The sequence below is a fragment of the Danio rerio genome, chromosome 16 (genome assembly GCF_049306965.1).
Source record: "Danio rerio strain Tuebingen ecotype United States chromosome 16, GRCz12tu, whole genome shotgun sequence".
Taxonomy (NCBI): domain Eukaryota; kingdom Metazoa; phylum Chordata; class Actinopteri; order Cypriniformes; family Danionidae; genus Danio; species Danio rerio.
Window position 1 is genome coordinate 3,669,683 of NC_133191.1, and position 14,606 is coordinate 3,684,288.

The 14,606-nt window shown below is 37.2% G+C and overlaps 1 protein-coding gene across 2 annotated transcripts in view; it reads right to left on the reverse strand.

Moving 5' to 3' along the window:
- Window positions 1-823: 823 nt before the first annotated feature.
- The window catches only part of grik3 (glutamate ionotropic receptor kainate type subunit 3), a 216,410-nt gene continuing 202,627 nt past the window's right edge, over window positions 824-14,606 (reverse strand). For both annotated transcript variants that reach the window (XM_073925701.1, XM_017351450.4), the window contains exons 14-16: window positions 12,764-12,989; window positions 9,445-9,695; window positions 824-3,479 (exon numbers count right to left, since the gene is read on the reverse strand). In XM_073925701.1, the coding sequence (XP_073781802.1) occupies window positions 3,051-3,479; window positions 9,445-9,695; window positions 12,764-12,989 (906 nt within the window). In that variant the 3' untranslated portion in view covers window positions 824-3,050. The remainder of the gene's footprint in view (window positions 3,480-9,444; window positions 9,696-12,763; window positions 12,990-14,606) is intronic.

Genomic DNA, 14,606 nt, shown 5'->3' on the forward strand with positions numbered 1-14,606 from the left:
AATTGTGAACGTTGCGTTAACGATGATTTGAAATCTTAATATCAACAGTCCTGGATAATGAGGATAGTGAGAATGATACTTGAATGATGGCGTTAAAATATCAAAGATAAAATCTGATGGACAATGGTCAAATCAAAATAAATACATAAATTAAATATTGATAAGCAAATACTTCAAATTTACTTTACATTAGACCAATTTGTAATTCCACTAGCACAGTTTTACTTAAATTGACATTTTTGTTATTGTTTATAAAACATAATTTTGTTATTATACCTAAGATATAATTATATATTATTAATAATAACAAACACCCCCCCCAAAAAAAAAAAAAAAACATAAAATTTTTCAAAAGAGGCTCTAAAAAATTTGTCTATATAATTTGTATATTTAGCCTAATCTCACGAGGAAACTAATGGTATTCAATCAACAATCAGGTTTTTTTTCATGCTTTTTTTTAAAGAAAATCATCAAGGTGGGATTTATTAAATGTAATAAAATTGTTTAGTTGTTAAATATTAATTACAATTTAAAATAAATGCTTTCTTATTGTATGGAGTTTTAAATGAAACAGTTACTCCAGTCATTAGAGCTTTTATTACTAATACATTATTATTATTATTATTATTATTATTATTATTATTATTATTATTATCATCATCATTATTATTAATATTATTATCAATAATAATAATAATAATAATAATAATAATTAATATTAGAGGGATTTCGGAAGGATCATGTGATTTTGAAGACAGGAGTAATGAAGCTGAAAGTCCATCAAGAAAATCAATATAATAAATTATTAAATTAAATTATAAACTACATTTAAATAGTTTTTATTCATTCATTTATTTTTTTTTAGGGTTAGTCCCATTATTAATCTGGGGTCGACACAGCGGAATCATCAACTTAGCATATGTTTTACACAGTGGATGCCCTTCTTGAATTTAAATATATATATTTAAATTCTAGTATTTTTTCCTCACAGTTCCTTTTCTGGGAAAAAAATGTTATTTATGAAAATAATTCAGAGATATAAAGTCAGAAATCAGAATTTATATCTTGCATTTTCTTCTTCTTTTTTTGAATGGCCAATGCATATTTTACTTGCAATTCTGACATTTCACAATTCAGACTTAAAAATAAATAAATAAATAAACAAATAAATAAAACATTAAACAGCCTATTTTATGATAAAGAAATGGCATTCTAAGAAAAGTAAAAAAAAGTCAAAGTTTTAAAGAAAGTGTGATTATTGTGATGGAAAAACAATATTAATAAAAAAAATTGCAAATATCTTTTTTTAAATTCTCAGTATAAATAAGCTTCCATAGTCTCATTATTTTCATAAAACAGCCCAGACTGATCTCACGATGAAACGTTTTGTCAGTTTAGTGGCTAATTTATACAAATTCGTACATGTTCAGTCGTAAGAATGTGTACAATTTGAAAAAGGAGGCATGGCACCAAACCCCGCCCCTAAACCAAAACATCATTCAGGGATGAGCAAATTGTACTAAATTGTATGAATAAGATCATACAAATTCGTACGAATTAGCCACTAAATCAAAAAGTTCCGAATTGTAGTGGGATAGTGTTGTTTAGTCAGTTTAATGACTAAATTGTACAAATTCCTACGAGTTTAGTCGTACAAAAATGTATTATTTTAAAAAGGTGTGGCACCGAAACCCCACCTCTAAACCAAACCGCCATTGGGGAATAAGCAAATTGTGCTAAATTGTATGAATAAGATTGTATGAATTCATACGAATCAGCCACTAAATCAAAAAGTTATGAATTGTCGTGAGATCATGTTGAACAGACATTGAAGCAAAAAAAGTAAAGAAACATGTAAAAAAAATGACAATAATGATATAATAAAAACAGCAGGTTCTATATTCGTGTTTTGATGATGGCTACATCACCTACTTCAAACAAGTCAACATTGAGAAAATGCAGATGAGGATGGCCATCGTAATCCTAGGTGGCTTGCAGAGCAAAGACACGACAAGAGAAATCCTCACCCGTGTATGTCCTAAAACCGTCTCGTTTCCTTTATATCAGCTCACCACCATTTGGCATTCTGCATGTTTCCAGTTGAATTCTCTGTACGAAGTGATTTTTGCAGAAACGAGGGCTGTGATTCTCAGGAATAACTCATTTAACAAACACAGCGAAGGCAAAACATCGCTTGTCTGCAGGGGAAGCTGCGTTTCAAGTGTTTAAATCCATTTGGACGACAGATCTTTGGCAACTGTTGTGTTTATCCGTCATTACCATTAGATCTCGCTGTGTTAAAAAAAAAAAAAAAAAAAAGCATCTGCTGGCAACGTATGAAACACGAATCAATCAAAATGGCTGCAAGTCTTGCTCAAAACTGCCGTACAGACCTCGTACTCGTTTATCAATTGGTTTAGATGTGGCTCGAGTGAAATCAACCCTGTTTGTTTGTGCATTTCCCATGGCTCTACGTTTAGGAGCTCGCAGTTTACGTTTATTTATTGTTTTACTATTCTAGCAGATCAGTCTGGCTGCTGTGGTGCTAATCTAAGTTCTTCCTAAAGTCCGACGCAAATTTCTAATGCAGTGTTTTCCAACCATGTTCCTGGAGGCACATCGATAGTACATATTTCGGATGCGTCCCTTGTATTGTTCGGATGAGTCTCCTCTAATGTTCTGAAGAGTGGATTCAGGATGTGTACTGTTGGCGTGCCTTCAGGGCCAGGGTTGGGAGACACTTCTCTAATGTACATCGCATTCACAGACTGTTTTTACACCCCCAAACCAAAACGCATCTCGACGAAAATCCTGAAGATCGTCAGAAATGAACTCGATGTGCTATAAATGATACTCTAAGAAAACTACATCCATTCAAATCTGTCCGTAGTTTCGTTTATTGCCATGCTCAACAAAAAAGCCTCTTTTCCCACATATACGAGAAACACGTGTTGTCGTTTTGATGATTGAGGGGTGGGGTGTCCATCGCCGTTTGTAAACATCAGACTCGGGCGCGGATGGTATGGTTTTGGCAGACGTGGCTCGCTCTCTCACAGGAAGGACACCGACCGGCCTCCCTCTCGCAATGGCATGGTGGGATACATTGGTTTGAGGATGTGGTCACTACCTGGCTTGCTGCTACTGCCGCCGTTCTGACTGGCCATTTGGTGTCGTATGTCTCTGCGGTTGATGGTGAATGCCGTGATCATCTCGGAGCCATAGTCCCTGCTCTCCGGCACGGCGCCGGGGACGTGCCTCAGGTGCCCATCGCCCAGGCAAGTCATGGAAACACGGGCGTCATCGCGGTGCTGCAGCTCATGCTGTCCTTTCCGGGCAGGCGACGGTCGCTGAAGGAGTGCATGTTGATCACTGCGTCCGTCTTCAGCATGGCTGGCGGCGGCCGGTGGGGCTTGTGCTTCACCCGTCTCTCGCACGTGAACGACAGTTTGATCTCTTCCATCACCGCACTGCAGAAAGACCTCTTGATGGAAAAAAAGACACATGGTGGGGGGAGGAGAAAGAGGAAAGAGGAAGTAAGTACATTCACGCTCAGCCTACATGTTTTTGACAAAAATGTACTTCAACATACGCTCATGTAATGCCGAGTTCAGACTGCATGACTTTCAAAGTAGTCGTGTCACAGATGTTTTCACACTGCATGACTATCTGGGCTTGTGTTTCGTCGCTGCTTTGTTTACACTGCAATATGGATCGGCGACAGGGACTTTCACATTGCATGACTTTACTATAGGAAGAATCGCCGAGAACTTCATCCAAACTACGTCTCACAGACAAAAACACGTGGAATATCTTTTGCTATTAACTACATAATGAGAAAGAAGCCTTTAATGGGGTAGAACATGTACATATTTGCTCACCTGGGTTTAAAGGGAATTAGCCATTTCTCCTCAACGTTGATAATAAACTAATTTATTTCTGTATGAAACGTCAAACAGACACGGTTGCTCCTGAGTCCTGTCTAGGGTTGTAACGGTATGAATTTTTTACGGTATGATAATCGTCTAAAACAATACCACGGTTTGACGGTTTCGCGGTATACGGTATGTTACGAATGTTACAAAATAATAGAACAGTGAAGCAAATTTGACTTTTTCCAAATAATATATTTTTAGTTACTATAAACAACACCACTTACAATGAACAAATAAAAAATAATAAAATAATAAATAATGTGTCAAAGTCCAAATAAAGTCCAAATAAACATGGTGCAAATCCTCAGTAAAAAAATAGATATAAATATTTACTATACTATAAAAAGTTACATAACGAAACTAGATTCAATATGGAACATCCTTAGGTTTTATGTGCCAGCATGGATATGGTTGTCTATGGATATGGATTTGGATTTGGTTGTCTGCAATGCAGACAAACAGCCGCACCTTCATTTGCGTCTTTTGAAAACAGCAAGAGCAGCAGTTCGTCTTCGCTGTGTCACTGTTTTGTCATGTTTTTGTGCTGTTATGCATGCAAAAGTACTTAGTATGAGAATTATTTCATGCAAAACTTTTTTTTTGCGTTTTATTTAGCCGCGCATAAATGTATGCCTATCTCTCATTCCATGTTGTTCAAAAAGCTCATTGTTGGTTCACAAACAAAAGTGAAACCTATGCTTATTGGTTGTGATATAGCGAGTTTGAACCAATCTGGGCATGGAGGAGGGACAATGCATCAATGTATCATGTCTGATTTGTCCGGAGACACAGTGACGAGCGTTTCTTTGTCAAATCAGCGTTGTCAAATTTTGATGACGTAACCGCACTGATTCCGGAGCCTAAATCGGGGCTAAAATCACGCAGTCTGAACTAGGCTTAACGCTTCCAGTGTTAAGTTTTGTTTACTTCCCTGTTTTTAGTTGTCACGCCCTGTCAGTTGAGCTTTCGATTATTAATTACGTAAGTTATTTAGCCTCCACTCCCTCGTCATATTTTTTAACTTCAGTGTTTGCACTACATATTTTTGTTTGGTTCTGTCATGTTACATTACTTCTATGATGTCTGATGCTGCGTTAACACCAGATGAGGATGAAGCATAAAGCACAAGTGATTTACATTAAGTCAATGCAAAGATGTACGGCAGAGAGAGCTTAACGTGCTGCAATTTAAGAAAGCACATGCAATTACAAAAAACCCCAGCAAATACAGAAAACAATTTCCTCAATTTGACAGCACACGTGTTGCAAATTCTCACATTACAAACAACTTCTGAGACACGCAGCAATTGGTCAAGACAAACAACTTAAGAAACTGGCTGCAACTGGAACTGGAACCCACATGGAGCCAAGATTCTCACATAATCAGTCAAGTTTGGTGAAGGAAAAATCATGGTTTGGTGTTACATTCAGTATGGGGGAGTGCAAGAGATCTGCAGACTGGATGCCAACATCAACAGCCTGAGGTATCAAGACATTTGTGCTGCCCGTTACATTACAAACCACAGGAGAGGGTGAATTCTCCAGCAGGATAGCGCTCCTCATACTTCAGCCTCCACATCAAAACTCCTGAAAGCAAAGAAGGTCAAGGTGCTCCAGGATTGGCCAGCCCAGTCACCAGACATGAACACTATTAAGCATGTGTGAGGTAAGATGAAGAAGGAGGCATTGACGATGAATTCAAAGAGTCCTGCATGACCGCTTTCTTTACTATTCCAGATGACTTTATTAATCAGTGGTTTGAGTCATTGCAGAGATGTATGGATGCAGTCCTCCAAACTCATGATGGAGTCAGACACAATATTCATTCAGTTTCCACTGCACCATGGCTTTATATTATATACTGGACATTATTTCTGTCTGAGTAAAGTCAGACCTTACTGTCCTAATTAAATAATTAAAAATCAAGGCATGATCATGTTTTATTTTGGTAGAATAAGCGTAATCTAAAGGCCTTTGCCTTACATTTAAGCCACTTTTGATTCATTAGTAGCCAAGTTATTATTTGTTGTTCCTAAAACTTGGATAGGTGACAAGACTTTTGTCAGGTAGTGTATTTTCTATTTAATTATTTATCTATTTAAATAATTTAATTATTTGAAATTGTATACAAATGTGGTGAAAAGTCACTTTTTTAAATACAACAAACCTTAAAGCATATCTGCTGCTATTTGTAAATCCAAATGTAGGAATGATATATACTGAAAGCTATATTAAAACTAAAAAGAGTGGTCTGTTTTCAGGACTAGGGGCATTTTTTTGATACAGTGCTTTCGTTTCAAATGTGTTCTTTAACGCCCTTTAAAACAGTTGACCAGAACAGCATCATTCTCTCTGTTACCTTCTACGTCTTCGAATGTATGTTTTCCTTTCCTTCCTTTCTGACAAGCGAAATGATGTTGAAGCCATTTCTAAAACAAAGTACCCCAAAACAGCCCTTTAAATAACTTCCATCATGCGGAGAAAAATAACACAATTTTCCAGTTCAGTAGGGAATATAATTCATTGTGAGGTGTGATGTGTGATAAAAATATTCTCATTTTTTGAGGATGCTTTGGCACGATCAAAGCCGTTTAAATGTCAACCCCCAGCACTGGTATCTTATCTGTGAAATGTGTCTACATAAAAAAGGAAGTGATTTGCGATTTGCTTGCTATGCTTTTTGATGTTAGATTGCTTATTCATCTCTTTACTCAAATAGTGGATCAACTCTGTGATGTTATCAGGTGTGAATTACCTCAGCTTTAGTCTGCATGCAAAATTTCTTAGCTTATAGGACGTCTAAAGCCCAATTACAGTTCTATTTAGTACCCATAAAACTACACCTACTCTTGAAACAGAGTGTGAAAAGGTAGGGATAGATATTCCTGTAAGAAATGGGACACCAATACTACACTACCTGACAAAAGTCTTGTACATCCAATATGGGGGTGTGTGAGAGATCTGCAGAGTGGATGCAACATCAACAGCCTGAGGTATCAAGACATTTGAGCTGCCCATTACATTACAAACCACAGGAGAGGGACAATTCTCCAGCAGGATAGCGCTCCTCATACTTCAGCCTCCACATCAAAGCTCCTGAAAGCAAAGAGGGTCAAGATGCTCCTGGATTGGCCAGCCCAGTCACCAGACATGAACATTATTGAGCATGTCTGGGGTTAGATAAAGGAGGAGACATTGAAGATGAATCCAAAGAATCTTGATGAACTCTGGGAGTCCTGCAAGAACGCCTTCTGTCATTCCAGATGTGTCACGGTTGCAGGTTTGTGCGCTTCTCCGCAGTGTCTGTTTGATCACGTGAGTTTGTTTTGTTTTTGTTGTCCATGTGTATTTGTTTTGGTGACCCATGACGGCACTCAGCTGGTTTGATTTGCTCGCCAGCTGAGGCTCATTATCGTGCCATTATATAGGCAACATTTTCTATGTTTCCTTGTCAGTTCGTTATGTGTGCTTACGTGTGTGTTTGTATGTGCTCAGGATCGTGAGGAGAGACCCCTGGACCCTATTCTCCTGTCTGATCCCTGCCCTATTTTCTCCTGATCCTGGCACCAAACTCATTTCTTGTATTTATTTTGACTGTGTCAAATAAATCCTTCACTTGCACTTGGATCCCTTTTGAGTATTATTTGACTGTGACAAGATGACTTTATTAATAAGTGATTTGAGTCATTGCAGAGATGTGTGGATGCAGTCCTCCAAGCTCAAGGGAGCAAAAGATTAGTTCATTTTTCGAGTTCTCAATCGAGTTTGAGTCGTTCGTTCTTCACATGAGAGACAGAAGCCAGTCATATACATCTCGAGTCCTCGCTTTTGAGTCATTTCTTTACAGTACTGTCACATGATGAACCAACGACTCAAAAACCCCAAGACTCGAAAGGTGAACTAATCTCAGACTGTAAGCAATAGTTAAGCCTTTTATTTATTTGTTTTACCATTCATTTAATTTTTTATTGGTTTTAAAAACAGTTAAGAATAGTATGCAGACACTTAGAACATTAGAAACAAAAACGGAGATGTAGTCACAATCTGCATAATACATTTTAAAGGAGAGAGAAAGAAGAGAAAAAAATTAAACATATAAATGAAAGTAAATAGCCATTTTTATTTAGTATTTTTTAAACCTTTGTTAGAATTTATTAGTTAACGAACGACTCAAATTTGAAGACATGCCAGAGGAGGTGAGCAGAGCTAATCATAGATAAAACACCAGGTAAACCATGAAGGACTATTTTCTCATTCTTAGTAGCGTTGCACCGTAGTGTTCTAGTTATGACTTGTATTAAGTAGTGTGATCAACATTTGGGCTAGTTGTAGATGTGTTTGGAAGCATCTTGTAACACTTCAGTGTTATTTTGGCACATTAAATGAAAAAACTCAAAAAAAGATTTGTTCATCTCGACGGTCCAAGTCAGTAAAATGATCTGAACTTTCCATCACTATGCGGGGGCATGAATGACATGTTCCTGAATAAAAGTGAAACTGAAACTGTAGTTAAAGTAAAAAAATAAAAAATCAAATCAAATGCCCGAAATTACATGAAACTCCAGAGGAAACGTGAATAGCAATGACGATAATCGAATTATTTGCTATAACATGTAAAATGGGTTCATGGAAGTAACTTTCAAAAGTAACTCATATAAGTGAAGTTTATGTATAAACTAATTTCCAGAGGATCACGTGCTTATGATTGCTAGCGGCTGGATTCGCATTATCCAATTCACTATGCTCCAATCAGATGACTCCTAAACTACTATTAATACCCTGGGTTTCATTCCAGTGCTATCTTCGTTTTGAAGAATCCCCCCTTCCACCCCTGCTCCTCCTCCTTTCCTAGATGTGTGACACGGTGGCCTACAGGAGTAGAACTGTTGCCTCACAGCAAGAATGTCTCTGTTCCAGGTGTTCCAGGCTTTACCAAACCAGCAGACATTTCTGTGTGGAGTTTGCACTTTCTCCCCGTTTTCACATGGGTTTCCCCCGAGTTCCCCGGTTTCCTCCCACCATCCAAAAACATGCAAATTAAGTAAATTGACTAATCCAAATCGGCACCATAGACATGCTTCTAGTATGTAGTTATCTTTATCATTGGTTACTACTGCAGGGGAGTTCTTGAGACCTACCTGAGCTCAAACTCCCCTCCCGCCTTGCAACAGGAGGGAACCCTGGGCTCGAGGATCTCATGAGCTCAGGGCTCTCTCCCGGGACAGCATGCCAAACAAGCTTTTATAATCAATCATCAGCTAAGTGTGAACTCTTGAAACACCTTAATCATATTAATGTCTTATTCAGATTAAAGCACATAATTACTGATGCCCATGTAAACATAGTCAGTGTTTACATGCTAGACTCTTAATCAGAGTATTGTCTTAATCGTATTAAAATCGGAGTAATAGTATCTATGTAGACTCACTCAGGTTTATTGGTAATCAACACACCCCCTAATAATTGTTATTTTAATAGTCATCCGTGTAATTTCACCCTCCAATCAAGCTCACCTGTTCACGCTCCGCAGTTTTCCTCAGTTTGTAGATGAACTCTCCGATAGCCACAAACACAGACAGCACCAGGCCAGACGCCAGCACAATGAAGATGCCGCCCAGGTTCTGGATGCCCATGGGCCCCGTCTCGTAGCGCTCGTCCTCTAGACAGCTGCTGCCGCTCCACCACTTCTCCTTCAGCATGTGCAGACGGCCGTCTTCCAGAATACCCAGGATAGCAATGGTGATTTTATCCCTGTAGGGCGAGCCTGGAAAACATTCATTAAAAGATGAGAATCTTTCAATGCAATGTCAAGCACTGAAAAAGACTGTAATTAAACAAGAGCGAGGGCTGAGATGTTCTTCTGACTAAGTTTATTAGTCAAATTATCATTTCATCTAACTAATAAAGTTGATAAAACACATGTGGAATTTGTAAAAAAATAAATAAAAAATCTCTGAATTTATATTAAATGTATTGGTGGAGCCATTAGGACTCTTTTGTGAACTCTTTTTGTGGTCATTTTGCAGTTGCGTATTTGATATTTGAAACGAACAGTTTTCGTATTTTGTGATTCACAAGTATATTCTGTTTATTTACGGTTGTGAAATGCATTATGGGATGTTGATCTCTGCTCTGTTGACTTTTGATGTTGAAAAATCAACCCTACAGTTTAACAAAGTGACTTTTATTGACGTTTTAGTAGTTTGAAAGAACGTATAAGGAATAATATATAGAGAAATAAGTTCGAAATTAACTGAAAATGTACTGCAGTTTATTATGTTTTTGTAATGTAACATACAACACCAACCCATGTAAATAAAAGTCAACTTTTTTAACTTTTAAAGGTTAAGGGCCCTATCATACATCTGGCGCAATACCAGTTGTGCCACTTTGTGTACTTATGGGTGTGCTGGTCTATAAAGGAGGTGTGTTAAGGCGCATTATTGGTGCGTTAGAAACTAAAATAAACACTGCCTCCATGCCTTCAGTGGAGTGTTTCCGCCGTTTCCTTACTTCACGAAAGTAAAGGATTAAAGTAAAGAGTACAAGTAAAGTAAAGAGAAAGTAAAGAGGTTGAATGGAGGAGGCTCGTTCTTTATCCTTGCGCTGCAGATGGTCGGTTTAACTGTTTTCTCACTATTGAAGCGTTAATTTTTTCTACATACAAAGTCCATCTTGTAAATAGCAAATGCACCATGGTGTGATGCAACGGACTCTTAAAGGGAATGGGGGATGATTGGTCTAATTTATCTTTTGCTCAAAACACACCCAGAACTCATTAAGAGAATAAGCACAACCTTTTTAGACCATGCACAGAACATATTTCTCTGTCCTTAAAAAAGCTAAAGTAGACGCAGACACAACCCTAATGCTTTTGCGCCATACGCTTTAGAGTTTGCGCTTACGGTAGATTGTTAAAATAGAAGTTCCAACTTCCAACTTCCTAAAAGTTGTTGGAAGACAGATCAATGTTTCATAATGTAATTTGAAAGCATAAATAATTGGGGAAAAATAAAATAAAAATTTGAATCACAAAAAATGTAAATGTATTTTTTAAGAGTCTGGGGCCTGAAATTCCATAGATCATAATCAAATATTTCTGTTGTCAATTTAAAATGATCGCTTGAACATTCTGACATTGAAGCAAATTTTAAAGAGCCCCTATTTTGGGTTTTTATAAATGCTGTTTTTAAAATGATGTTTTTTGCTTGCGTTTTCCGTCAACATTTAACGCCTCGTGACTCAATAAAGGGCGTCAATGTGATTGTGCACACCAACGCGCAAAATGCCAGACGCAAAAGCATCATTTAAAAAAAAAAAAAAAAAACTCCTCATGCTCATTTTTTTGTTTTGACGCGTTCCATCAAAACCTTCTCCACCATTCAGATTGCCACTTTAGTTCACATTAGTTACAGTAAACATCGCTTGGAGCCGCTCAAGCGCAAAACTGTCAATGCGAGCGCACATTGAAGAAGAAGCCCAGAGGCAATATGAACGTGGAGCTGCTTATTGCTCTGATGGACAATAATCATTTCCTCATCGCTAGAGCTGGAGATGCTGTTTGAACCATCCATGCCTGTTCGAGTCACCAGTAACTTTAACAACAAGTGTGTGAACTTCCTCTCTTCCTCTAAAGTTGGTGTTATTTTCCAGACCCACAGATGAGGCTGTGAAGAGTCAGTGATTGAAGTTTATTTTTGCAAAAATACCTCAGCATTATAGCCCCAGCCTTGTGCTGAGTTCCTGTCATTTTTCTGCCGAGTGCTTTAGCAATCTACACGCATACAACAGGGGATTCATCTGCCATTTGTTAAAGACAGGATCAGAAAAAACTTATGAGACTATGTCAGAGCTTGACAGAAACTTTGTCAGTTCCTCCATTTCTCAAGTGTAAGTAACTTAAGTATGATTAAAATGGTTGCCTCCATATTTTCCCTAGCTTGCAAATTATGTATTTATTTGTGTTTTGTTACTTCTAAGAGCTCCACGCTGCTTGTACTGTATCTGGTTAACTCTTTATATTCTTATTAGCATCTAAAACCACATTAAAAACGTGATGCGTGCCGCTTTGTTTACCGATTTAAATGCTCTTGTGAGCTCGCCATTTACTGCCGTTTGTCATTGCTATGTCCACCATCAGCTGTTCCTAAAATGAGTCCTTAAGCCTGCAAACTACACAGCTTATAAGTTTTATGAATTCACCAAAGAGGTCAGCGTGTGACATTTATATCATCTGCTGGTCGAATGTCATCGTGCTATGCATATTCACAGGTCGGAGTTCATTTAAATTGAATTTTGATTCACATGCATATGAATGAGAGAGAATGGAGATTGAAGCTATACTCTGTGCACAGATTCACTTAACACTAAAGGCAGGAAAATAGTTAATTACAACAAACTTGAGTGCATGTAATTAGTCTTGGCACTACATTCATTCATTTTCTTTACGGCTTAGTCCCTTAATTAATCAGGGGTCGCCACAGTGGAATGAACCGCCAACTTATCCAGCATATGTTTTACATAGCAGATGCCTTTCCAGCTCCCATTCACATACATACACTACGGACAATTTAGCTTACCCAATTCCAACTGACCCAACTTTAAAACGGAAATCAATATTTTAAAAACGGAAATCAAAAAACCTCTCATATTTCGTTATTCAATATCTTTATTTTGAAATGAAAATCCAATGACCAAAAGATGCACTGACCCTAAACCTAGTCCTTATTGGGGGTCAGCAAATCGTACTAAAACGTGTAAATGAGATCATCCAAGTTAGTCACTAAATCAAAAAGTTACATTTAAAAGTTGTATTTAAACTGTCGGTTTTACCTTTGGGGGTGCCGATGCCATAACCTTTACTATCGATGATGCCGCCGACCTGCGTGAGATTGCAATTCCTGCGCGTCACATACTCGATGGTTGTTGATTCCATTAGCAGGGCGTAGTCTGATTTCAACACTCTCTGAATCCCGTCTTCAATGGACTTGACAAACGATGTGCTCTGTCTGCTGCTCATAAAAGCCCACATCTTCTCAAACGTAGACACTCGGGATTTCTGAAAGAGAAAATCATCTTTTCTGTTAATCTGAAAGTGTTATTTTGCATGTTTTTGGACACCACTTTGTCGCCGGGTAACTGCAATATACAGACTCTGAAGGATTTTAAAGGAAAGCTAAAAGCTATCAATAGCAACGCAGGCTCGTCAGAGGAATGTGCCTGTGGCGACTTTTCAGCAAAAGTGAAATGATGCTGCTTCTTGCATTTGCATGACACTGTCAAAATTGAAATCTCTAGTTTGTGGTGCTAAAAATGCACTTAGTGTTTATCCAAAACAGATGCATTGGATTCTGGGCAACATATCATTATGCTGGTTGTGGTACATGCTAAAATAAAAAAAAAATAAAAGATGAGTAGCACTAATTTTCTGTTGCATTTACAAATGTTGTACCACTTTCACTAAACTCTACCTAAATCCTACTGAAAGTGTTAGCAAACTCAATGTGGGGTCGAATTGATTTTCTGAAGCAACCATCACATTTTAACTTGCTTCTATGAGGTTTTTTAGTTTTTTTGTTTATCATATCATAACTTCTTTTTTTTTGTCCCATATATGCTACTAAACAACTTTACTATATCAGAAATGCTAAACATACAAAGCTTGTTTGTGATGACATCAACTTAAAATGCACTAGTTAAGAAGCCATTGTTACATTAATGAAGCCATTAGAAGCCATTGTACAGTTTTTTAAGTTATTTAAACTAATTAAACAGTTTTTTAAGTTAAGTTATATACACATATATATTTATATATATATATATATATATATATATATATATATATATATATATATATATATATATAGTTATATATATATATATATATATATATATATATATATATATATATATATATATATATATATATATATATAAAAACTTAAAAAACTGTACAATGGCTTCTAATGGCTTCATTAATGTAACAATGGCTTCTTAACTAGTGCATATTTATATATATAGTATGGTATTTACAATTAAATCTGGTGAACGCTGTAGGAATTACAACTGTTGTGCCACATCACAATAATCACAAGCCTCCCGCTTGTTAAGGGTCCAAAAGTAATTGTACAGTTGGCATTTAAGCTGTTCCGGACAGATATAAAGAATGATAGATAGAACGATAGATGGAACGATGGATGGAACGATAGATAGATAGATAGATAGATAGATAGATGGATAGATGGATAGATGGATAGATAGATGGATGGATGGATGGATGGATGGATGGATGGATGGATGGATGGATGGATGGATGGATGGATGGATGGATGGATAGATGGATAGATAGATAGATAGATAGATAGATAGATAGATAGATAGATAGATAGATAGATAGATAGATAGATAGATAGATAGACAGAGATTGAGACTGAGACTGGTTACTTGAACATGACAATGAGTTAACTGTACTCAAATGACCTCCACAGTCACCAGACCTCAATCCAATAGAGCACCTTTGGGATGTGGTAGAACAGGATATTCACATCTTAGATGTGCAGCCGACAAATGTGCAGCGACTGTGTGATGCCATCATGTCAATAGAGAGCAAAATCTCTGAGGAATATTTCCAGTACCTTGTTAAATCTATGCTATGAGGATTGAGGCAGTTCTGAAG